The 25,961-nt window shown below is 39.7% G+C and overlaps 2 protein-coding genes across 3 annotated transcripts; one reads left to right on the top strand and one right to left on the bottom strand.

Moving 5' to 3' along the window:
- The first annotated feature begins 968 nt into the window (after nucleotides 1-968).
- Nucleotides 969-3,710, top strand: LOC108149428 (protein grindelwald). 2 transcript variants are annotated; one of them, XM_017276998.2, is made up of 3 exons: nucleotides 969-1,694; nucleotides 2,395-2,703; nucleotides 2,778-3,710. In XM_017276998.2, exons 1-3 carry the CDS (start codon nucleotides 1,457-1,459, stop codon nucleotides 2,957-2,959), a joined length of 729 nt encoding a protein of 242 aa, XP_017132487.1. In that variant the 5' UTR covers nucleotides 969-1,456; the 3' UTR covers nucleotides 2,960-3,710. The 2 variants fall into 2 exon arrangements, with proteins under 2 accessions (XP_017132487.1, XP_017132486.1); XM_017276997.2 differs by having other exon boundaries at nucleotides 2,395-2,709.
- A 153-nt stretch (nucleotides 3,711-3,863) lies between these two features.
- On the bottom strand, nucleotides 3,864-21,374 carry LOC108149427 (chondroitin sulfate proteoglycan 4). Its single transcript, XM_017276994.2, has 12 exons — nucleotides 21,217-21,374; nucleotides 17,791-18,472; nucleotides 12,416-12,612; nucleotides 12,123-12,353; nucleotides 11,815-11,996; nucleotides 11,163-11,751; nucleotides 9,877-10,905; nucleotides 7,902-9,301; nucleotides 7,685-7,838; nucleotides 6,962-7,625; nucleotides 5,984-6,887; nucleotides 3,864-5,922 (listed from the first exon to the last, which is right to left on the bottom strand). Exons 2-12 carry the CDS (start codon nucleotides 17,870-17,872, stop codon nucleotides 4,215-4,217), a joined length of 7,140 nt encoding a protein of 2,379 aa, XP_017132483.1. The 5' UTR covers nucleotides 17,873-18,472; nucleotides 21,217-21,374; the 3' UTR covers nucleotides 3,864-4,214.
- Between the last annotated feature and the right edge of the window lie 4,587 nt (nucleotides 21,375-25,961).

The following is a 25,961-nucleotide window of genomic DNA, read 5'->3' as shown; positions in this document are numbered from 1 at the left end:
TTAAAGAAAAATATAAACCTACATACTACTACTACTACTACTGTGCTTAATTAAATAATTCTTTATAGACGTGTTTTACAAATTGGTTATATGATTTTAAATTTAAGAAGTTTATTTTTGCAACTAACGTAATATTTAAGAATTCATTAAGTGTTGCCATACATTTGTCTCTTTATCAAAGACACACACCCAAACATTGTTTTAGCAAGGTTTCAACCCCATTAGAAATAGACACTGAAAAATATGTCTATTTCAAATAAATGATATTTATTTATTTAATGTAATACTAGAAATAATATAAAATAATCAATTGTATTTTTCTTAGATATATAAAACATAAGTTCATTACATTTATTTTAGGACTTAGTTAAAATAAATAATAACATGAAAATTTCAACTACATACAAATAGTGGACGAAGGTCGACTTCCGCATTTCTTTTCTGCGTATCTTAATTTTTAGTTATAGTTTAGTGCTTTATCACTATTTTTCGCAATTTAGTTCTAGTTTTATGCGCTATGACTTATAGTATGACTGAGTAAAATTTGAATTCATAGTTTTTTTACTACTATAATCTGCAACGACAAAAATCATCTCCAGCTGAGTGTGTGAAACGTAATACAGTGTTTATTTGGATTGCGCCCCCTCAGAAACTTCTGCTTGATCTTTAATTTCATTAGTCCAAATGCTGTTGAAATTGAAGCAACTGAAGCCGGGTTCAAAGTATTCCGAAGTCGGGAAATATTTCACTCAAAACAGAGAATCAACAGCCGATAGGCAAACACTTGGCTTACCTGCCGCAGCATAGATATACAGATACTTTCGCATCTACAATCGACGTGAAAAAAGGTAAACAAAAGTCAAGTCACGAAGTGGATGAGAGTGTATTTGAGCCCAGTGGCAGTGTGTGAGTGCTGAGTGGTTGGTAACAGCGAGCGATCGAGGCATTTCAGTCAGTAACGAGTTGAATGTGGCTCAAAACGCTTCGATAATTGCCAGCCAGCGACGTCTATAATTTAAAATCGGAGAAAAATCACACTTGTTTGGTGTAAAAAACACATAAATATTATGAAGAACTTAGTGTCCCGAAATTTATAAAATAAATGTGAGAAAATGTGTCAAAACACCAAGGAATCTTAGGAAAAATGCTGTAAAACTTGGCCAAGATAAACTCGTTTGCACCAATACACATGTGTATATGCATAAGTGTAGGGGCAATAACAAATACTCAGACTCCAAAAGCCAACAATTAAAAGAGAAGTTAGCCAGTTGTCGTCTGGGCCGCGTTATTGGTGTATGAATCATATTTCGAATACGTTTAAAAATAACACAAACCTTCCGAGGAGGAAATAAGTTGTACCAGTGCTTATGTAAACTGCAATCAGCTAGAGCGGAAATTACACGGAAAACACCTAAATACTAGTGAATAAATATAGTTATAACAATAAAAACCTCCAATGACGGTCAGAAAATTGCGCGCCGTTTCGGTCTCCATTGGCGGACTTCCAAGTTTGATACCAAGTTTTTCCTTGGTATCAGCGGCAGATGAAGCCACTATGCCCTGCGGTGGAAAAATCTGCCATCCGGTGACTGAATATTGCTCTAAAGCCTCGGAGGTCTGCCAACTATGCAGTACGATCTGCGATAACACAACCCACAACTACGATGTCAGCCTGTGCGCTAGGGATTGCTCAGGCATGTATAACCCATCGATTTCTAAACGATTACCTCAGATCTTCTCATGAACCGTAGTGTAATTTGGGAAGTTTTATGTTAATTCAGGTTTTTCCTATCGGATTTGATTGCTGATTAACTCATCTCCAATGAGTTGCTAAAAAGATACTAAGTATTTACAAGATATACAGTACATATTTAAATTGATTTGTTAGAATTAGCACTGCATTTTGTTTTGCAGTCCTACAGTAAGGCATTTAGCGAAATATATTTTTTTAATAAATGTTGCTCAGCAAGATCCCTAAGAGTATATCACCTTATCAAAGCAGATAGCATCAAGACTATATCTTTAAAGATAGGGTTAGCAAATATTTACAGCTAACGCTCATGCAGCGAAATTGCATTTGCATTAAATTAGAAGTGTGCGTTAGCTAAAATGCAATCCAAGATGAAATCTTAATTTTTTTGGGTTTTTGTTTTAAATGGGATTTAAAAATATAAAAACCGCACAAATAAAACAAAAATTTAAGATGTAAAGTACATTAAAATGACAACTTTGCTTTGTTAACAGATCCTAAATGTTTTCTCTTTCTTAGTTTTTCAGAACTTTAGTTCCCAGCTTTTAGGCAGATTTATGATATTGTTCATAGTTCTTTTAATTTCTTTAGATTGCTTATGTTACAAATTAAATTGATTACTAATTTATTTTCCCACTCTACAGGTTTTTTGACTTTTGAGCCTCTGAAGGCGGAGGTCCTTGAAATCCAGAAAACACAGCATCTTATCCTTCTGCTGGTGACCGTCCTACTCGTTCTGATCGCCCTTCGCTGTGCGTATCAATGCCTCCGATGGCTGATAGGTAACCGATGCTTCCAGAAATTGTTGCGTCGCCTGCAATCCAAGGCCTATCCTCATCCGGCGACTGCAAATGGAAAAGACCTCAATGCCACCACCATACAGAACCTGAATGCCATCAATCGGCACGGCAGCGACCTTGAGCGGGCGCAATCGCACATCTATAGTGTGGCAGGTAAGTGTAAGGATCTACCTGTTCGGTTTTCTGCAAATAGTACACATTAAATTAATACCCATGATTTATTGCAGGTGTCGCCGAGGGTTCCGTTGTGACAATGACGACGCCGGTGAGCACTCGCTATCCGGCGGAAAATAGCACTACGCCCACCACGGTTATGACGGAGATCGGATATGGATACGATAATCAGGCTATGGTCGTCACGCCGGTTACCGAGAAACCCTCAACAGCCACGGTTGCGGCCGCTTTCTAAAGCCATATACTTAAAAACAAACTCTTGAACTCAAATGAAACGTCCAGCGAAAGCAAACTGTGCATCACATTCAAACTAGTGATACTTTGGTTAACTGTTAGGCAAGAAGTCTTCTTTTTATATGTTTAATACACAAAGCTTAATTTATATGTTGTATATATTTATAATTATATATTTACTTGTGTTCTCAGTAAGAAACCCATTGCGGCCTAAAATACTTATCTACCATAAAACTAACTGTATAGAATGCACTTCTTATTTAATGAAAATAGCCAGAGCCCTTTTGAAAATGTTAAAAGTCCCCAGACATGCCCACTTTACCAAATGGACTAAAATGGTTTTTTTGTTAATCACCCGCGTTTATGAATGAGATTTTGTTGGTTTGCTTGGTCTTATCAGCACCGACGTAAAAAGGAATGAGTAAAATTAACTCTGAATTGTGCGGGCACTTAAAAAAAAAACACCAAGATTCCGTGGTCGCAGAACTTACTTATGTTGCCAATTTTTACCTTAAACTTGTCCAAACATTTTCCTTAACAACAACCCAACTATGTACAAACTGTAACTAAAAAATCACAATATTAGATCTTATAACTCTTAAGAAATATATATTAGTTATATAAGTTAAATTTGTATATTGATCAATTGATTTTGGCAAAATGTTTAAAAATATAAAATATATATATTTTTTTTAAATACAACCACGTTTAAAATTATCCATATAGAAATAAAGAAATTAATTTTTCCTTCATTAAAGGTTTTATCTTGAATTTCACGCAAAACAATTTGTTTTGGTTGTAAACCACAATTTATGATTCAAATTGAATGCGCTCGCCACGGTAGCAGTCTGATTAACTTCGAAAGTTCCACAAAAACTAAAAATTTTTAAATAAAACAACGAAAATTGCTTAAAATTATTGTCATTTATTGTAAAAAGTTGTCCACGTTGGCAAACACAATGCTAAGGCTAAGTTAAGTTGGCTTTTTGAGTATAACTCTTGTTTTCGTCCTTACTGCTAATCGTTTGTATATGACACGCCAGATATGTATGTATGCATGTCTGTTTACATGCTATAATGAATTTGTTTGTGTATAAAATGCTCCTCTTTTCCTAACGAATCTCATAAATCAGCCTTAAACGTAAGCTTAAACTTAAATAAATAACCTAGGACTAATTGCGATACAATTCTAAACAATTCTCCCGCTCTCGATATATTGATCCCTTTCGATTTGAGTTTTTTTCCGGCTAGACAACTCACACCCAATACTGATTCCGCCTGAGCAGTGGATTTGTGGGCGGGGCCGAGGGCGGTGAGCTAACCGATCCGGAAATACTTTGCGGCACAGAGGCATAGCCGGCAAAATCGTTGGCCATGTCGCAGGACGAACTCCAGGCATCGTGTTCCAGATGATAGGGATTGTATCTCTGTGGCAGCATCATCTGCTGCGGATCACACTGATCGTCCGTCTCCTCCTCATCGGGATCGTAGTCGGGAAACTCGTGCTTGTACGACTCCACGGGTATGATCTTGCAATGGGGAATATTACTGAAACCGGGCAGGGGCGTAGAATTTCCAGTTGCAGGCACGGAATCCGCCTCGGAACTGGCATAATGATGACTATGATGATGGTGCAAATGGTGCTGCGGACTCACGGATGTCAAATCCGGTGGACAGGGCAGTGCCGGTGGCTGATCCTTGGATATATCGGCCTTGTGCTTCCTCAGCTTTCGAATTTTCAATATCAACAGCACGATTAGCAGGCATATCAGCACGATAAATATGGCACATCCTATGGCTAGATAGTTGATGGATAGACCAGCATTACCCAAGTGCACTGTCTCAGTCTCCTCAACCCTGCTCCTATATTCAATGGATACAGTTGCCTGTGCAGGTTGCACTGTCTTTATAAGCAGTTGATAGTCAAAACTATCGCTATCCGCCTCCGTTTCCTCCACAGAAGCATGAGGCACAAAGTAGACCACACCACTGCGCAGCTCCTTGTAGGAGAATATATTCGTGGATCTCTCATTCTGGCCATCAGTGGTTAGTCCAGTACTTCGAATTATCTTCCTGACTTGCCCAGTCGCTGGCATTCTCGTGATCACAAACTTCGGATTGAATTTATTGAGCTTCAGCGACAGAGGATTGTCGTTGTCCAAAGAGGTGATCAGCTTTATTTTACCTCCCACTGAATCGGCTTCCTTCATCACTATATTATTGATTTGTATTACAGGCTCCACCTCCATCACTACATCCACTTGGGCTGCATAGTTAGTGCCCGGAACATAGGCACTAACTTGAAAAGAGTCATTCGATCGATTTAAGTCCGTTTGCATATAGCTAATCTGCGAAGTTTCCAACTGCTGCTGGGTGAATCTCAAAGTGGGCTGATGCTTGAAAACTATAATGCCAAAAAGCGGAGAGTTTGTAATGTTATAGGACAACCTAGCCATATGCACATTCGTAGAGACTCCTATTTGATCTAGTTTCATTGGAGCACTAGTAGCTCCTTGTTGGACCTTCACAGGAATTTGCAGTGCAGACGGCTGCAAACTGATTGAAGCTATTTTTATGGTAAATATTTCGTAGGCAGCATTGAATTGTCCATCCGATACAGTGAAGCAAAATGTCGTGGACTGCGGTATGCCAAAGTGCACATACAATATGCGATCGTTGTTGATATCCGCTTGGGTGAATTGATTCGAGAAGGCCAAAAGATCCTCGGTCCGCCCATCGCTAGTGATCTTTTTCAGCACTCCCAAAGTGGGACCACTCATCACATCGTACACAATCTCCTCTGGTGGTGTATCCGCATCTTCGGTGAGCAAATCATTCCTCGTTATCGTACGATTCTCACCCTCAACAACAGTCATTTGGGGCAAATGGGTGATCAAATGGAAGGGTTGATCGTTGATGGGGTTTATGGACACTGGTATTGTCAAGTTGCACAGGAAAATGTTTCTGAAAAATAATAGATATTCAAAAATCTGTTATTTAACTCTCTAATGTGCAGAGCACTCACTCTTGAGTCAGGTAAACCGACATTAGTATGGTATCCTCCAGAGTATCCGAATGATCGTGTATGTAGTAGACCTTCTTTGTAAAGAAATCACTTGGGTGATATCTCTGCATGTATTTGAACTCATGACCGAGTCCTATGTTGCCATGTGTGGGCTTTTGTATGGCCTCTATGAACAATTCTGGATTATTGATGCCCGCTTTGGTTTTCAGGTACTCTAAAATCTTGGAGAAATCCAGCTTTATAGGCACCGATCCTCCTTCATCTACGGTTAGCTTGTTCACGGGTAGGAACCTAAGTAAACCGCCAGAAGAAACCGATATCTCTATATTGAACTTTTGATCCAATAAGCGATCGCTTCTTTCAGCCACCACATCGAAGTAAAACGAATCATTGATTCTAAACTCCATAATAACAGCTGTGTGCTCATAGAATATGTGACCATTATCCACATCGGTTTGGGTGAATTCGCTGACTTCTTTGGTGAAACCATTATCAATAAATTCATTCACTATGCGACCCAGACTTGGAGGAACTGTAATGTTATAGCGAATTTCGCGTTCCTCATCGGAACACTTAAAGTGTAGATGATCGCGTAGAATTTGCTTCTTTGTCAAGGGGAAGACATGCAAGTTTTCATTGTGCTCGGCCAGAATTTCAATGGGCTTTATCTCAATATTAAGAGTCTGAGTAGTGGTGTTAAATAAACCATCTGTAACCACAAACGATAGTTCGTTTCTCCTGGAGTTGGAGTCCTGCATAAAACATATTTCTTCCTGGTTTATTTGAGCCTGGGTAAACTGTTCGATTTTGTGTTGTGGTGCGGATTTCCTTGCCAAGTAACCGCCGTAGATGTGTTGCACAACAAAGGTGAGATTCTCCGGTGGAGTGTCGTAGTCTTGAGCCACTAAACAAAATTAAGAAATAAATATTTATATATTAGTCTTTATTCTTTACAAGTATTTCAATTTAAATACTTACACAGATCAGTATTTTTAATGACATAGCGTCCGCCGTTCCACACCTGCAGTCCCGTATTGGTGACCATCATGGGCTCCTCATCATTTACTGGCACCACAGATAATTCCAGCTCGAAGGGCACACTTTCCTTGTTCCTGGCCATGGCCACCAACGTAAAAGTATCTGTGGCATTTTCGCTGCCATTGTGCACGTATTGTATATTGCCCTGCTCCAGTTGTTTTTGGGTAAACCTCTTGACTTTGGAATTCCCAGCCAGTATGTGACCGGAATTCGGTGTTATAGTCACAATATACTCCAGTATCTTCCCTCGATAGTACTCCGAATAGGGCTGTATATCTGTAGGATTCAGTTGCACAGTCTTTCCCTCCACCACTGAAATAATATTCGAGTGCATGTACAGCTTTTCTGGTATGATCACGATCTTCAGCATCAATTGCCTTAGCCAAGTGATGCCATTGGTAACATCAAAGACAAAGTAGTCGACGGATTGGTTAACTCCTGCTTGTATATAGAACATTTTTTCGGTATTCACTGAGGACTGATCGAACACCTTGCAATTGTATTCGTCATCAAAGGACATGGACTGCATTTCAAGGTAGCCATGCATGGGTGAGGATGTCACTAAAAAGGTGATGTCTCCTGGCGAGATATTGGGATGAACCACCTGATAAGGGAAAATAGAGTATAAGTATAAGCTATTGTGTTTAGTAATTAATAACCCACCTCTAAGACATCTCTGGATATAAGTACACTTGTGGATTCCTCCACATAAAGAGTGTGGTTCTGTTTCACTTGCAGGGGCTCCCAGTATGCAGAAGGATAAATCCGGAACATGACCTCTCCCTCGGCTGTTATGTTTTTAATATGTACACGATACCTGTGAATTAAGAAAACATGTTATTAAAATAGTCGCCATAATTTCTAACCTATAAGTTCATACCTAACTTTATCCATCGAGGCGATTTCCGTATTCCAGTAGACCAGCCTCTCACGTTCAATATCCAAGTGAGTAAAATTGCTCAGGGAAGTATAGTTAGTGGCCTTATAGATGGTAGTTCCATTCTCGCCCTCATTGGCCCTACTCAAGTACATGAGAATGCCATACGAGGGGGGCTTAATAACTTCGTAGTATATCTCATCCAGTTTCATGTCCAAATTGGTTTCCAAAATAAAATCCTTGTTCTTGAGCACGACAAATTTGCCCTCCTGAACAATGGAGGCATTAGTGGCCAGCATGGAGACGAAGGGATCGGAGGCACGGATCTCCAGCAAACCATTGACCTCATACTCCCGATCGGTGACTATGAAGGAAGCCGTTCCAGAGTCGGCACCCGTGTGCTGGAACATAATCCTCCTGTTCGCTATGTCATCCTGCGTGAAGCTGTCCACGTAGTGACCACTCTTGTAGAAAGCACCATTCGTGCTGGACACATGGATGTAGTGGATATCTGAGTGGTTGGTATTGACATCCGCATCCAGATACTGCAGCACTGTGGGATTGAGGGTCCTTATGCCATTCCTCACCACATGGAAAACTCGCTCTACGGCAGTGCGATAGGGTTCATTATCGTTGACCAGTTTTATGTGCACTTCCATGTTGGACACAAACTGAAGATCTGTCTCATCTCCCGAGAGTATGAGCAGCTCAAAGGTGTCCCTGGTGGATTCCGTGTCATCGTGACAGTAGTATATATCATTTCGGAACAATTGTTCCAGCGTAAACCCTTCCACGGGAACCGTGAGACCCGTCTGCTCATCGTACTTGCATATGACACCGTGTTCCGGGCTCTTGGAAACCTGAAACTGCAGGCTCTCGTAGATGTTGAATCGTATCGCAAAGTGATTCTTGGTGATGAGAGCTCTCTCACCCTCCTGGACCTGCAGTGGCTCGTGGTTTTGATAGCTCAGCTTGGTGATTAGTTCCTCGGGCGGTCTGTAGTTGATCTCTAGAGTTCCACTCACATCATCGCATTCCGCAACGGAGACCACAAATTCCAGATGATCGGCAAAGCTGGAGTAGCTGGTGTGGTGCGTTTGATAGCGAATTCTGCGCTTCTCTATGTCCTGTTGGGTGAAGGAGTCCAGCTGCTTGGCCGCCTTCCTAGATCCCTCCACAAAGATGCCGCCGTAGCGGGTTGCCTTCGTTATCTTGTAGATCACGCTGCGCGGAAAGCTGCCGATGGGCGTGGTCTGGAAGGCGAGTATATCGCTGGTCAGCAGAATTTCCCGGCTGCCATCGATCGATATCTGCGAGGGTCGGCTGCTCGTTATGCGCAGCCGCGTGAATGTGATGCGGAAGTCGAACGTTTGCGTGGTCACAAAGCCAAACGAGGCAATAAACTGTGAAAGTGAAATCAATGCAAATTTATTGGCTACACTGGACAGCAAAGAAAATTGGTTGAGGCAAAACTAATCAGGGTACCAAGGATTGGGAGATTTCGTAAGGATTCTAATTATATATAATTTAAAACTAAACTTTTTCATACTTAAACACACTTTGATTTAAACACAGCGCTAGATTAGTACCGAAAATATTTAATTAAAAGTGAAAATATTTGGCTTTACCGTGATTTTTCTCTGGGTGAAAGATATAATTGATGTTCAATTAAATAAGATGTCGGCATGGTATACATTTGAGTGGCAGCGTTTGTCAGCAGAGTGCTTTCCTATACCCAAATGATAGGGACGTGCCAAAAGCTGACTTAAAGCAAAGTAAAAATATATTTTTTTCTCTTAAAAAAAACTGCTAACGCATGATAGATTTCCGTGAAATTGAAAAATTCCAAAGAAAGTTGGGAATCCGTTAAGTCTGTAAGTGTTAGCCGAAAAATGGCTGGTCCCGAAAACATGCAACGCAGTGTTGGCTCCCTGCCCGTTTATGGCCTAACTCGTGTTTGGTTTTTTACGATACACACCTTAAATTCGTCTTGCCAAGGGAAATCGCTGCTGTGCAGATAGCGAATGTGGCCGAGGAGCAGCTGGCTATCGCTGAACCAGTCCACGTTCACCCAGGAGCCATCAATCTGCCTCAGCCGCTGGAGAACGCCATGCTGCGGTGCCTTCACAACATCGTACCTTATGTCGATGTGCTCGTCCACGGCATTGGTGCCAATCGACAGATTTGCAGGGCTGAGCAGCAGAGAGCTCTTGTGTATCATTATCAGACCCGTGTTGTTGACCAATCGAAGCTCCAGAGGATGCACTGAGACCGGCAGATAGACCGTATCACTCGTCTCGATGCCATCGGACACATGTAGCTGCAGTTGATAGCTAAAAGATTCCGCCGTTGTGGAGTTGTACAGATACGAGACTTTTCCCACATTCACATCCGCCTGGGAAAAGGTTGATGTGGTCACACCTCCAACCATAAAGCAACCAAAGGTCTCTCGAGAATTTTGTGTAGGCAATATAGTGTAGATTAAGTTTCCAGGCTCACTATCGGGATCGTCAATGTTAAATAAATCCACATCAAGTACCCTTTCAATGCCCTCGATCACTCGCAGGATTTTATGTGAGTGCAGTTTTAACTGTGGCGGATCGTTTATGGGTGTTATATTCGCGTGCAGCAGAAACCTATGCTTGCCCAATATATTCTCTGGTATCTTGTGTAGATCCCCAAAGACCTGCATATCCAAAGTGGCATGGTCGTTGAAGTTCTCCTGACCATTGTGCACATACTTCAGTTTGTCTGTGGCCAAATCAACCAGATTGAAAGTGCGACAGGGCACAAAGTTGGTTTTTTCTGGTGAATATTGCAAGAGTTGTCCGTACTTGGGTTGATGTATCACATGGAAAATAATGGATTGTTCGTTGATGCTGGGAAAGCGGCGCAGATCGAGTATTAAGTCTATGTAGTGGGGTGACAGAAAGGAAGTTCCACCTTCTAATAGCTGCATGGGTGAAACATAGAGCAGCTCCAGTTCTGGACTTGTTTCGGTGAAGATCTGTAAGGGAAAAAAGGTTGAAATAATGAAGAGAAATATTTAAAGAAATATCAAAAAAATTATGGAAAGCATTATTGTCGTTTTTAATTTGTTTTCAATTGCAAAAGTTTTTTACAAAATTTGAAAAGTTTTCTTATTGCTTTCAAGTTTTGACTATTTTGACAAAAACTAAATATTTTTGGTTTAAAAACCATTAAAGATTTTCTAATATTTTACCATTACTTGTATTAAAATAAATTAATTAATTATGTACTTACCTTAAAGGGGCCCTGAAAATCGGCCTTGATGCAGTAAGACTGATCGCAGTAGCAGATAAATCCGTCCACTCCGTGCTGACTGCAGACCCCGCTTTTCAGGCAAGGATTGTGCTCCACACAGGGGTACTTCCACAGGCAGCTGAGGGCCAGGCTGCGCGAGATGGTCATCTCGGCGAAGCCCAGTGGAAGATCGTTGACCCGGATTTCCCGCATGCAGCCCTTGAAGCTGATATCGTTAATGCGCAATCCCTTGCCGCTGAGCCGGCGGCGCATCTCCTCCTGAACGCCGCCAAAGAAGACGCTCTTCTCGAGATTTATGCTCGCCTTGGTCTCATTAGCGTGAGCTCCCCGATAACCGCTCGTGGCATCGTCGAGGATTAGCTCCGCCATGGCGGCATTGTAGCGCAGCAAGACCCGATGCCATTTGCCATCGGAGATGTGCTCATCTGTCATGAGCTGCACCACACTGCCGGCCTTGTTGAAGGTCACCTTCAAGCGCTGATCCTCTATTTCGAGCAGTATGAAATCAAAGCCGCCGTTGAAGAAAACCACACCAGCATTAGCCATTGTGCGAAATTGCAGCGAGAGGCTGTAATAAATGGTTTGAAATTCCCAATAGTTGGAGTGGGAGATTTATTCAGCTGGAACTCACGTTTCGCCAGTGGCATGCGACTCCTTCAGCATCAGTGAGTAGGAATCGTTCTTCAAGAAACTTATGCTGTCCTGTATGGAACCATCGAACTCAGTGCTGCAGGTCCAGGATACCCCGGTACTGGTGGTGTGACTCGTGCGGTCCTTGGCCCGCTTGATGATGTTGATGTTGTTATAAAAGACCTATTAAAATGGTTAAAAAAAAATTATAAATATGTAAAATAATATAAATATTATTATATGATAGTAATATGATTTAAGCAATTTTAAATACAAATGAAATGAATAAAACTTTGCTTATATACTCACATCCGATATGCAGCCCCGAAAACCGATCACATCATTCAAGAACTCGGCCGAAAAGTCCCCCACGCCGCCCAAAAAAGTACCGAAATGGATGTTTAGAGCGGTCAGATCGCCCGGCAGCTGTTTTCGCATTATGTAGCCATCCACCTGCAAGGTGATATTGTTCTCGAACCGCTGCACCGCCACATCGTGCCACTCCAAGTCGTTGAGCTTTTGCTTTTTGGGCGAGCGCAACTGTAACCGGAATCGCTGTAATTGCACTCATATGTAAGGGGCGTCGTCTATCGACGGCTCACCTGCACCACATCCCGTTCGATTTTGTAGCTGAAACTAATCAGCCCGCTCTCCAGTCGCAGCAGGCAGTAGTCGGTCCGTCCGGCGGCCAAAAAGAGGAGGGCGTTCTCCTGCCTGGTGCGAAACTTGACGCGAATGTTCGTTGACATCTTGGCCTCCTGCAGCGGCATCGATACATAGCCATCGCCGAACAGCGACACTGTGGGTGGATGTAATAAAAAGCATGGGCAAATTGAAATCGCAGAATGGAAACTGACATTGCCAGAGATAACTCGAGCATGTATGGAGAAGACGGCTAATGGCTTTATATGGTTGTAAATTTAAGGGAATTGTTATACTTTGAGTTCTTTATAACGAACATTTTTGATCAATAATAAATAAAATATAAATAATAAATAATTTCTAGATATAAAATTGGCTAACTATATATATATTATATTATAGTGTTTTTCAGGGACTATAAAATATTATTTTGAATTGGAAAATATTACCGTCAATGGACTTTGTATAAATTTAACATTAAAACTACTTATCCGATGGAAATATACATTTATATTTATGTATTTTAGAGAAAACTAACTAAAAACTTAATTCTTATTCAGTATTAAGATTTGAAGCAATCCCTTTTATTTTCCCCTTTGTTCTACAAACATATTTTACTGAACTTAAAAACAACGCCTAGATAATTTTTTAAATATTAAATCAATCTACCCCAATGAGAGATATAGATACATTTGCAGCTGGTGGAGATGGATACACTAAACAGACCGATGCTCACAATGTTGCAAGAGCTGCCGCCAATTTGATTGGCAATCGGGTTCTATTGCAATCGGTATACAAATTTGTCCAGATCGGATTGTAGGAGATCAGGCCATCAGCTGTCGGGCTGTCAGTCACTGTCTGTCGAGGTCACTCAGTCAGTCAGTCATTTATCAGGCTATCTATTGAGAGCCATCTTTTGTATCTTGATTTGCTTAATTAGTTGTGAGCATGAGACGAACGTGCTTTTCTGGGAAAACACTCGTACCTCACACAAACGAAGAGTATGACAACTTCGAACGTTCTCTGAATAATTTTCAATTTCTTGTTCGACTTTCGAGTCAAAACCCACCTCGTAAAAATTGCATGATTAATGGTTTTCTATATTCCGTTGTACGCTTGTGCAATAAATTATTTTGGAAACATACATTTGTCAAAACATGGAACCCAACTTTGTGCGAGATATTTTAAGAATTTCTCTCACAACTTTGCGGCAAAAGGAGAAATGTATGCTAGCCATTTGTTTATGTGTGTATTTCGCTGCTGTTGGGAAGACATATTGACCTAACCCACATAGAAAACGTAGGATAAACATGAAACAGTTGCATGCGAATGGCATACAAACGACAGACAGCCGGATAAACAGGCAAACAAAGCGAAATGGGCAACAAATGGTCAACCATTGATGCGTTGGCCGGACCATTTTGACGCCAATTAGCAGCAATCAGGCGTCAAAAGCGGCGGAAAACCAACGAAACACTTTCCCATCTGCGGGCCCAGGCATTTGACCCACATTAATACCCGGCTGCCGTTGGAAATGCTACTTTTTCATCTTCAGATGATGCGCGTGCCTTAAACCAAAACAAAGGCGAACCGAGATGTGGAGGCGTTATCGTTGGTTAAACAATAACACAGAAAATGGACAATGGAGATTGGTCACCGAAAATTTAAATACTCTTCAAAAATCATTTTTAAAATCGCAGGAGTATCCAAAAATATGAAACATTTTTTGTTTAAAATCATGAAATGAAAAAGGAAGTTTAGTTTCCATTAAATTACTTTCCATTGCTTATTATTATCTATTTTCTTATTTTAAAAAGGTGCTTGAAGCAATTAAACAATTCTATTTATCACAACTATAGGAAATTTAAGATTTAAATGAGGTATTTTCGTGTGATAAGAAATCCCTTTTTTAAACTGAAACTTTACGAAAGTTTTATTCAATACTTAAGGGCTTTACTTATTTAGAAGTCCCCTACGATATAATACCCAATTTGTTAAGCATAAGAGGAAAATCCACTATTTTTAGCACATAAACACTATAGCGAAAAGTTCTGTCAAAAAAGGCCTTCCTTCTTGCCAATCTTAGTCGAAATAATCACCCCTTTGTGAGGGCAAACACATGCCTTTCAGGAAGTTGGACGCTTAACAATAAATGCAATTTGCATCAACGAAATGTGTTGCAGCCAAAGGAAAGGAGCATCAGCAGCAACATCAACATCAGCGTCAGAAGTCATTTCAAATGTCGGCCGGCAACAAATGAGACATCATCAGGAAAAGTCCGTCCCAAAAATGGGGAAAAACATCAGAGGCGAGCACACGACGCAAGACTTATGGCCACAGATGCTGGGCATCTCCACCCACTCGGCACCGCCAAAAAGGCCCCCTCCAAATGCAGCGCCCCTATCAAATGCTAAATTTATGTTTATCTTTTATGCAGCACGTTGGAGGCGGAGCTAGGTGGCCAGGTAGCCAGCGAATATTTATGTTATGGCCTATGTTTATTTTATTTGAGTTATATGTCGCTCGGTGTCTCCACAGTTTTGGAGTTATTCGATTCGGTCTTCTATACATTTTATGATCATGTTTCTTTTTGGTCTTTAATTAATGCTCCTTTGGTGGCCCGCCAAAGTCGCTGCTCATTAAAACTTTATCTGACATTGGCAATTTATAAATTATTTTTCCTTTCAGAGCTATCATTTCACTAATAATGTCAAAGTTTATTAGTGGTGCTTGTGATTTGTGGGCTTATTACGTGATCTTGAGTGGATTTTTGTTTGCAACGTGCAGTTAATATTTATGGAGCTGCGAGCTCCGCTTATGAACGTTTATAGGCAAATTGATGGTCGATCTAGGGATATGGTATTCCTGCTTTATTGGCCAAGAGATTGAGGTGATCGGGGTATTAAAAAGCGGTTCCTATAAGTTGATCGTATTAAAGATTTCTCTTCAAAAGAATGCACATTTATGTGGTTCACTTTGTTAACTCTTTGTTAAAAAACTTTTATTAAATGTGGGTGCCTTTTTTAAGGTCCGTTTAATATTATTTGTGTTTTCTCATTTTTCATAAATAGAATATTAAATAGCTTAAAGTTGCTTAAATTTTTGCTTAAAAATAATTGAATTTATTTAATAGTTGCGTAAAATTTGAAATTGAGTTTCATACACGCAGTTGCTCAAGTTTGAAAAGTCAGTTCCCACAGATTGAACACATTCAAATTTTGTTGCTCGAAATATTTATTTTAGAAAATCCCCAAGTGTCCAATAAAATCCTCCTTTAATTTCTTCGCTGGCCATAATCATTGCAGTAATTCCTGTGATCTTTCAAGTACTCATGAGAACAGTTTCCTCGCCCATTTACAATCGTTGCCACATTCTAAGGCCCCATCGGATGGCTTAAGAGATCAATCTAAATCAAATAAAAACCGCACTGAGGAGCCCCTTTGAGTTGGCATTTCCATGCCGCTTCCCTCGTTTTATGGCCTCTGATGGGCGCACATGTGTCGCCATTGCTAACGTCTTCACCCTAATTAGACTCCGGGGCCGCATAAAATTCAATTATATATGTTATATCTGTGAGTCTACCCTTTAGCTATCGACAATTGAGCATTGCATCGACAAGTCATAAAGATACATTTTCTTATGACTCAGGGGGGAGAGAAAAGAACACACAATGTCGCCAATATAAATTATTGTATTTTATATGCCGGCAACCGCTTTTTACTGCGACTGCAGTTAGCATTGGGCATGTGTTGATATTTATATTGCAAATGCAAATGAATAATCAAGAAGCAACACACAGCTCGGCAGATGGTGCGCACCAGATACAAATACGGATGCAAACGTGTAGATACAATTGTATCCACACACGACTATGTTAAATTTGGCACAACGCTTTGCGCGTGTAAATGATTTACATTTCACAGATAAATAAAAAACATATATTTAAATACACACAAAGAAAAAGTGTATGTTGAAATAAAGTTAATGAAACATATCTATGAAAATAGAAAATCATATTCAGGTTTCAAGCTTCTCTTAAAATCAGTATTGAATTAGGGTTTTTAAGATCATTTGAAAAACGAAGTTATCTGTATAATTATTTATTTAAAGTAGATATTTATTAAAGTGTTAAACAGAATCCAATGAAACAGGCTAAGAATTGGTGATAAAAACAACTTGCGCCTGCTGCGGATGATTCACGTTTGGCTCTTTAGCCCCCAAGTGACGTCACATGCCAACTAAAAATATCATTAAAAATACATTTGCGCCAAGACCAAAATATATCGTACATATTTCTGTGACTCTCCTTGTGTAGACACAACGAAATTAAGAGCACGCCTGGCTTTGGATAGCTTTTGCGGTGCACCGCACAGATACTTCGAGTTTGAGATACTCTGCGTTTCCCTTGGCCCAACAACAACAACAAAGGCAACAGAAAACGACAACGACAACGACAACGAGAAAAGTGCGCCCCAAGTCAAATGTCAAGCGTGAAAAATGCGTTAAGTGCACTGCAGCGGCGCATTGTTGTTAAGTAGTTGGATTTTATGGGCCGGCCGGGGTTACCATGGAGCATTGCGAATGCCAAACTACGGGGCTAGACATACTATATATCTGTATCTGGATAGATAGCAACGGGAAGGAAGCCACAAGAAGACAGCGGCCAGTTGGTCAAATTAGTCAGAGAAATGGATTGACATAAATCTTTTAAAGTTCAAGAGGTCAAAACGAAATATCCGTGGGAACAGTTACGGCACAAATAGGTTTCTTTAATTTCAGGGAAACCGTGAAGCATAAATAGTTGTGGAATTCCAAATATTAGTTTGTTTCAACTGTCCCATTAAGATACATTTCTGCTTTAAGGAATTCCAAATATTAATTAGTAATATCAAATAAATTTGTTTATTTTTTCTTGGAAGAAACCCATTTTAAGCACAATTTCTCTCAATCTGACCCACTGTATCTGTTCTTTGGCGCACGCGAGTAACACCAAAATGTATGTGGCATTGCACCATTTGCAACTCTTTATTTTGACTTTTATTTATGTCCGCTTCGATGGCAGCCAAAGTAAATGCAATTTGGCTTCAGCTGCTTCTGCCTCTCTGGACTGCATTTTTTTTGTGGCCAATTCGTGGCTGGCCATATTTGTAATGAGCATAAATCGTGCGTTGATCATTTGCCATGATAAATCTCATGTTTATGCGCGGTATTAAGTTCTGGGGCGCGTATCTTTGGCTACCTGACTGTCGTAACATTTAATTAACTGTACGTTCTGTGTCGCAGCTTCTTGTTAACGTTTTCTTATATTTTTTTTTTCAACTTTTTTTGTACTCACCTTTCATGGCTGCGACAGTTTGCAATTGCAGTATGGCCAGTAATGCCAGCCATAGCCATCCTAATCCACGGAGGCGCGACATTCCGTTGCAGCTGCTTTGAAGTAATATTCTCGAGATTTAAGGGGGAAGGATCGGATGGCGTTGCGGATGATGTTGATGGGGGAACGGGAACGGGTACCCCAAGTACCAATCGCGCTTCGTTCGTTTTCGTTTTTGTTTTTCGTCTTTAAAAATTTTGCGTGTTAATTGATTTTTCATGGGGCCACGCATCCGTCGTCGTCGTAGTCTGGGGCCTCATAAAAATAGCATCATCGGGGCATCGAGGCATCGAAGCATCGAGCATCGGGGCTTACTCTCTAACAGCGGGACAGCATCACGTCCTGGCCCGATGGTCACATAGACAGATGCTGCATGTCATTTCGTTGACAGAACTCTGGCAGGAAGGAAGGGGATTCACCTCGAATATGGCCGTCTGACTGACTGACTGATAAACTGACGAACTGGCTGACAGTCGAACTGGCTTCCTTTGAAGCGGCTGCTCCGTTTATGTACGCACTTTGCCTGCCAACTTTCGCCCGATTACGTTTCAATTTCGTTGAGGTTTTATCATAAACACACTGGCACTGACGACTGATGCGTCTTAGTCGTTTATTTGTTATTTTTCTTGGCAATTGCACTTCACTGTAATTGGAAATAGATTTATGGGCATTACGTATTTGCTTTCCTTTTTATTCAAATTTTTACCGGGATTTATATGGCACTTTTTATGCATTTTTAATTGGTCAGTTGGGGAAATTACTTTGAATGGCTATAAGGCGCTTTTGAAGAGGGAGTATTAAATTATATTTTATATTTGAAAGGTTTTTTCACATCAGGTGAATAGTTTTTATGTATTTCGGTTTTTTTTTTAGTTTTATTTGATTTTGTTGTAAAGTGTCCCCTGAGAAATTTGATTATACAACTTTGAAAATATAAATAGTGCTTTATTCGTTCCAGAGACACACCTTCAATTAGATTTTATTGATTTGTTTTTTCTAATGTTCTACACAATTTTCATGGTTTGTTTTGCTCGCTCAGCCATGTTTATTTTCATTAATTTTATGAACAATTTGATTTTATTCTCTTTCAATATTATATACATCTTCCACTTGAGTCATTCATTTGCTATTTTAATTGCCAAAGATTTTAAGCCAAACCAAATCTCTAATAAACCTTCGAAGCTTTGGGGTTACATATGAGAATACATACATATCATTGATTAGCGTATCTACAGATACTTTATGGAGACTTAATTGAGTTGCTGCCGCAGCATGCCCGAGATACGAATATGCTCCTCCACTTCAGTGGAAATTGCTGCACAGTTGAGTAAAATTTATTGTATTTTTTTTTGGGGGGCGAAGGAGTGGGGGGATCGCCCATAAAAAAAGTGGCCTTAAGTGGCCGGGCAGCTTAAGCTCTGGCCGGGCAATATGAGGGATTTTGTCTTATAAAGTGGAATTTCTAGTTCGAGATTTTGCAACATCAGTCAAAGTTCATGGGCCGTGGGTAAACCGAAAACACTCGTAGGCCAAAAATAGGACACTATTCAAGTTTAGAATGCAAATCGAGAGGGACTTGTAATTCCTCGGGGAGATATCCCCAAAGGAAAAGGCAACTCCGGGCGACGCCAAAACGTCAACAACTGTGACTGGAAAATGAATTATTTACGCCGGGGGTATCTAAAAATACAGTCAGACTTCTCTGGCCTGCGACTCTTATGTTTATGCATTTATTTCAGAGGGAAAATGCAGAACGGAGCTGCGGCAGGTTCGACATCATGAGGTCAATTGCACAGCCTCTAGGAACAGCAGAGTCGTGTCTTGCGTTTCTTGTTAAGTTCGCTCCGCTAATTCTGCTTGTTAATTTTTATATGCACCGCCCAAGTTCTTGTCGTTTCGAATATTTTTATAGCCCGTCGCAGCAGTCAAAATACAATTTGAAACGCCTTGCCGCTGCAGACGACACCGAAACCGAAAAAAATAAAGTGACAATCGCCAGGGTGCATTTTATGACAGACGCGTGTTGCCTCTTTTCCCCCGATTTTCTACTCCCCATTAACATAAAAATTAATAAATGTATCTACTGGATAGTCAGAGTCTGCCAGCTGCAGCTATATGCACTTTGGGAAAGTTCTTTCCGTGACGCTAGTTTATATTTTTTATGGTAATTAAAAATTTGGTGGCACACAAAATTTTGGGGAAAACAAAAGGCCAACAAAACACCGCTCTACCAAATCGAAAATTGATTTGATAAGCCATGAAAACGCTGTTTTCATATGGAAAATTGGTAGGCGTCACTGCCCACGTCGATTTGAACGCTTTCCTAACTCGAAGGCCTCCGAGGTGTGCAGAGTTTTGATTTCCCTCCAACTCAGTTGCAGTCGATGATTTAGTCACACTCTTTTTGGACACTGTGATTTATGATCGCCGAGTACCGCGATTGATGAATGGAGTTGTGCTCTGTTGCGATTTCTGCACCATATGTCACAAATATGAATTTTATTGGTGCGTATATCCACATGCGGAGTTAACAGGGTACAGTTTGGATTTTTAGTAAGCTTAATTGAAGTATTTTTTAACTAATCAATGTGGTAAAGCACTCTGGGTTGGTAGAACCCTATTTTCATTTTTACGATTTGAATGTATCTAGTTTAATGGGCATTATATAAAATACGGTATGTAATTGGATTTTATATTTAATTTTTTTATAAGCAAATTTTGATTTTGACATTTTTATAGTTTTTGCCTAACTGCTGTGTTCACTAAAACATCTTACGCTAATAAAATCTTGAGTTATTAAGTAATTTTCTAGTTTTGCAGCTTTCTTTGCTCACAATTCTTTTATGTTCGATTTAAGATTATTCATATTAATTATATTTATATCACTCGGAAATTTGGCACAGTTTTCCATTGCCACTTTGGCTTTTCCGTTGTTTATTTATGTTTCTCACAATTTGATTCATTAATTTCCTCGACTTTCTGCCAAAGATATCAGCACCCTATTTTTCACACTCTTTGTGCCTTAAAATTAATGATTTATATATGAATTTATCTTAGCAGCTTGTGCACACATCTTTCTTTAACATCCGTTGAGATCAGTGACTTTGTTTGGCTTAGCCCTTTGGCAATTTTCACAAAATTATCAGAACGGGTCGTATTCACGGTCAATTTGCAAAGTTCTGTATCTTGTGTGCTTTCCCCAATAAGATATATATCCGGAGGCACAACAACAAACGTTTCCATTCACAATGAGTTTTTAGCCGGAATTCTTGACAGAGAAGTGCCGACAGAACGCGAAGAGCACCGTAACGATGGGGAAGGAAAAACAGAAACTTAAAAATAAATTAAATTTCTATTTTTTACACACACACACACTGGCCCACTCACATTGGAGGAAAAACTCTGAAGGGGCGCGCAGAGTTTTCCGCGTTTTCCGATTGCCGCCACCCGCAACCAGCAAGAAGCAACCGAATTTTCGAATTTCCGAATTTCCGATAAGCAAACGAACCGAACACGCCAACGATTTCTCACAGACTGAGCCGAGAGGAAAGAAAATTCCGCACGCAGTAGTGCGCTCGCTCGAAATGCCCAATGAGACCCAGGCCAGGCCAGACCCAGACCCATACCCATACCCATACCCCATGGTTCCCGCAAGCAGCGGCCTCAGATGCCTCCGATGTCGATTTCATGCCACCACTCCATGGCGCACCCGCGAGTGACTTTTGTGCGCTCTGCGAACGCGCGAACGCAAACGCAAAGGCGAACGCGAGCCCAATAGGAATCTCCATCTAGATAACAGTGATGAGCTGCCTGCTGGCGAAGGATGCGAAGGGATAATCACATATCTTCTACATTAAGTCGGGACAAATTATATAAATTTTTTTTGGGATTTTATAACCTTCAGTTGTTGGTGTTTTAAGAAATTTTGTTAAGCTATACTTCGGGACAAATCATATAAACTAACAAAGTTTTCTGAATCCATTTCACATTTTATGGTGTTTTTAAAACATTTTGAAAAGCTATGGAAGTTAAAAAAAAAACACTTATGAATTCATTAGTGATTTAATTTTGAAGGCTTCCAATGTTATTTTAAATTAAATCACAATTAAATTAACGAGCAATCAAATTTGTATTGTTTATATACATTAAGATTCAAGTACACAGTTTGTAAATAACATGCTATTATAAAAATGTTTCACTGTAATTTCATTTAAGAAAACATAGAAGACCCCTATAATTACAATGAACAATTAATTATATATTCTTTTTACAAAAAATGATCGAATAATTCTACAAATGCCATTTAAAGTATTTTAAATATCCAATACATTTAAAAACTATTTTTTGTTCAATATTACCTACTATTTTGTTTTCTTTGTCATCCATTCCTGGTATTACAAATGAATCATACATAGCTGGTAAAATGTACACTGCCCCCGATCTGCCGGCATCATTAATTCTATACTATATGATTCTCCGAAGATCCATTCACCCCTTTACCAAATTGGGTAGACTCTTTGCTCATCACTGAGACACCGCTGATGACACTCGTTTGTTCGACTGTTCATTTTCTCAGTGCTTGGTGCTCTCCGCTTTTCCCCCTTTTATTTTGTGTTTTCATTTTCATTTTCCTGAGCAGCACGCGAAAATACGCGGATTGAGCAATTGCGAGCGCCAAGAGGCTGAGGACTTGAAATTTTTCAATTTGTTTAGCCGTGCTTGGACGCTGCTGCCGTTGCTCTCTGATGATCTTCATCTTCATTGTGGATGGCAGGGGCCCATACATCGGAAACAAATGCATAATTGTAAAAAAATTATAAAGGATTTCATATAAAAATGGATTTAATTTCAGAAAAAAAATTACAGAATATTTGGCAAAACAATAACTTTTATAGGAAATATAGTAGAAAATAATTGTATTTTGATTTTTTCAATCTAAATGATGATCTTATTATATCAGATTCACTATGATAATGCGGTTTTTTTCTGTGCACCCACACATGTGGCTGCAATTTGGCTGGGGCATCGCCTTTGCCTCCGACTCTGCCACATGTTGTTTGCCTTCCTCTGGCTGTCTCTGCATGTCGAGTGATAAAAATCTCTTAACCATTTTTCATCAGCCTATTAAGTTACATAAGTCACACGGTTCCTGCTTGCTGTTTTCCCCTTCGTCTGTCCTGTTGTGTAAATATCCTTTTGGCGTGCTAATGAACCCTTTGACACCGAAAAACCAGCGACCAGCGACCCGCACCCAGCGATTATTCGACCTCCCTGACAGCCATCAGAAATTCCCACTGACAGCAGATGCCACATAAATCAGGCGCTCTGAATGAAGAATTCGCCGCGGTTAGCTCATTAATATTATTAAATGCATAAAATCACAAAAAAACACCTAGGGAAACTCCTAAGCCACACGGGCGGGAGTATCTGCACCGACAAAAAAGAGCTAAGTTAAAAAGGTAACCTATTAAATGTTGTTTTGAATATCAATTAATACAAAAACAATTAAAACTTTCTGCCTATATTGGTATATCGATATGGCCAAACCACAAGAGCAATATAAAAAATATACTTAACTTGGAATGCATTTAAGTTTTAAAAGTTTTCTGGGCAATGAAAAGCTTAAATCAATTCTCTAACTTGAAATCTTCGCAGATCAAAGATTATCGGCGTTTAAGTCCCTGTAATTTAGCAGTTACTAGTAATTACCGTTTAAAATAAATAGAGGTACTCTTATTTATTATTCGAATTTAAAAATGTCTATCAAACATAATTTCTGACTGTCTTTCTTTAGGCTGTATGGTATTGAATTGAGTTGTATGAAAAAACAGAATCAATAAGCACTTAACACAAATAATTTCTCTCTGTGTGCCTTCGATTACACGCCCCCATTGAGGGCTGAACGAGTGCAGCGCGAAAGGAAACCCTTAGGGGCTGTTCCCGATAACGGCGACAGCAACGACTCCATATCACGCACAATTTGTGTTCGGGAAAAGTGTTCCGGAGGAGTGCCTGCGAGAGCGTCTACACGGATCTAGGTTAGGCCACACAGCTGTGGCATATGTAAAAATAAACACATAAAACTGCACTCTTACTAATTGCTCCAGGGAAGCCAGAGCACCACCATCGAAAACAGAATGAGAAATGCTGAAAATGCCTTGGGTGCAATCCCAAAAAACATTCGAAACTAAATTCGACGATAAAGTCCCAGTGGGATAGACATGGAGTCAAATGTATGTTTCGAAAGTATTATGTTTGAGGTAGGAAAACTTAAATGTACACGTGCTGTTTGCATACAGGGTTGTCAAGTGGCTCAGCCATATTTCGGTCTATTTGCATAGACTATATAAATCATATAGTTACATTTGTGTTTTTATTTTCAGAGATAAAGAGCCACCATCTGGGGTTTATTCAACAAAATTCTACCCCAAAGAAGCGTGTAATGTGAAAGAACATTTGGTAATAGGATTATGTCCTTTAGCCACCATAAATTATAAATTAAAGGCTCAGTTTGAAAAGATATTCCTCTCGAATTATGTTTCTTTATTTTTTAATACAAGATCTACAATATTTTATTGAGTATAAAATAAAAACCAGAAATTCCAAAATTCTAAGATACTTCCGAAACCTCTTCAAAAACATCTGAGTACGGGATTACTATTTTATTTCACACAACATCTTAAGAAAGCAAGTCAACCATGGACGATCACCAATCTTTGGGCACCATGATAATGCTATCTTGAAAGGAAGTGGTAAGTACACCTACCATTACAATAAATTCTAAAAGGGCCTGTGCATCCTTTTACGCCTCAACAGTTTTTATAGTTGTTTGCCTATCACCAGAAATTCTTGGTAAATGTGGGGGAGTTCCTCCGGCAGTGAATCACTTTAAGGGCGTGTCCAGTGTTCTGGTTGATAGTTTATGCTATGCTAAGGTACTGAACTTTGAATGTATATGCAAAGACCATGTAATTTGCTCATTAACAAATTGGTCGAGGTTAAGGCTACCAGAAATTCAAGAAAATACTTGAGATTACGGGGTTGGCCATTCAGATTCCCCAACCACTTGAGTTCAGTTTACAACCCCTAAAGTGCCAGATATTTCGAGACCATCTCGTGTGTCACATTATAACTCAATTTTAAATTGTGCTGAATTCTGATTTCGACATATTAAATTAATATTGACACATTGACAGCTGCCAAAACAAGATTCACTCCCTTCAGGTCTCAACAATTTTCTGCCATCGTGGGCCTTTCGGACCACCCGCTGACTGCTGGCATCGAGTTTTCCCGATGCGGGTTCGGATCGAAGATATCCAATTCGTCGACTAATCATGCGCAACGTTTGCTATTTGGGTGAAATTTTGAATTGCCCCGCGCAACGCAACGCGTTGGAATCGAAAGGCCATCGTTCAGTGGAAAATTGTCAGTGTCATCGTGGGGTTTGGTTCCCATTATATGTTTCGATGGTGTCTTTATCTAAAACGCGCCTGGGAAAAGCGCACGTTGGCTTAATTGATTGATAGATAGAGACTAATGGAAGCATGAGATACAAAAGGTCTCGCTTCCATGCGTATTTGTTTGATTTACCCTAATTTGGCCGTGGACTGAAGTGCAAAGTAAACATTAAATTGGCGCAAACTAACAAATAGTGCTCTATGTTTCATTCCCATTTTAGTCAATTTTTATTTGGGCTGGGCTTTGGGGTCCGAAATGGTTTGTGGTTCCATTGATCAGAGCAATCTTATAAGGGGTTTGGTGTTTAAGGCAATTTGTCGTTTGCACCTCGTAAATGATTCAGAGTGAATCATTGGTTATTGTCGCTAAGGGTTGATTCATTTTGTTTGTATCTTCAAATACATATTTCAAATAAATATTGAAATAAAACTAGACTGGTCGAAAGGCGTTTTTTAAATCTATATAAATTCAAATTTAATTACATAGATATTTTGCTATGTAATACAATGTAGTTTAAAAAAAACATAGTTCAGGATTTGTTCAATCATTTTAAGCTGCTTGTTAGACATCTTTCATTTGAAAAATTAAATAAATTTTATTTGTCTGTTTTTTAATGAGCTGTTTGTTCTCCCACCAATTTCTCCTCGCTCTTTTCCTCCGACATTTTTGTTACA

The sequence above is a fragment of the Drosophila elegans genome, unplaced genomic scaffold (assembly GCF_018152505.1).
Source record: "Drosophila elegans isolate 14027-0461.03 unplaced genomic scaffold, ASM1815250v1 contig_814, whole genome shotgun sequence".
NCBI lineage: Eukaryota > Metazoa > Arthropoda > Insecta > Diptera > Drosophilidae > Drosophila > Drosophila elegans.
This window is presented reverse-complemented; position numbering and strand designations above follow the sequence as displayed.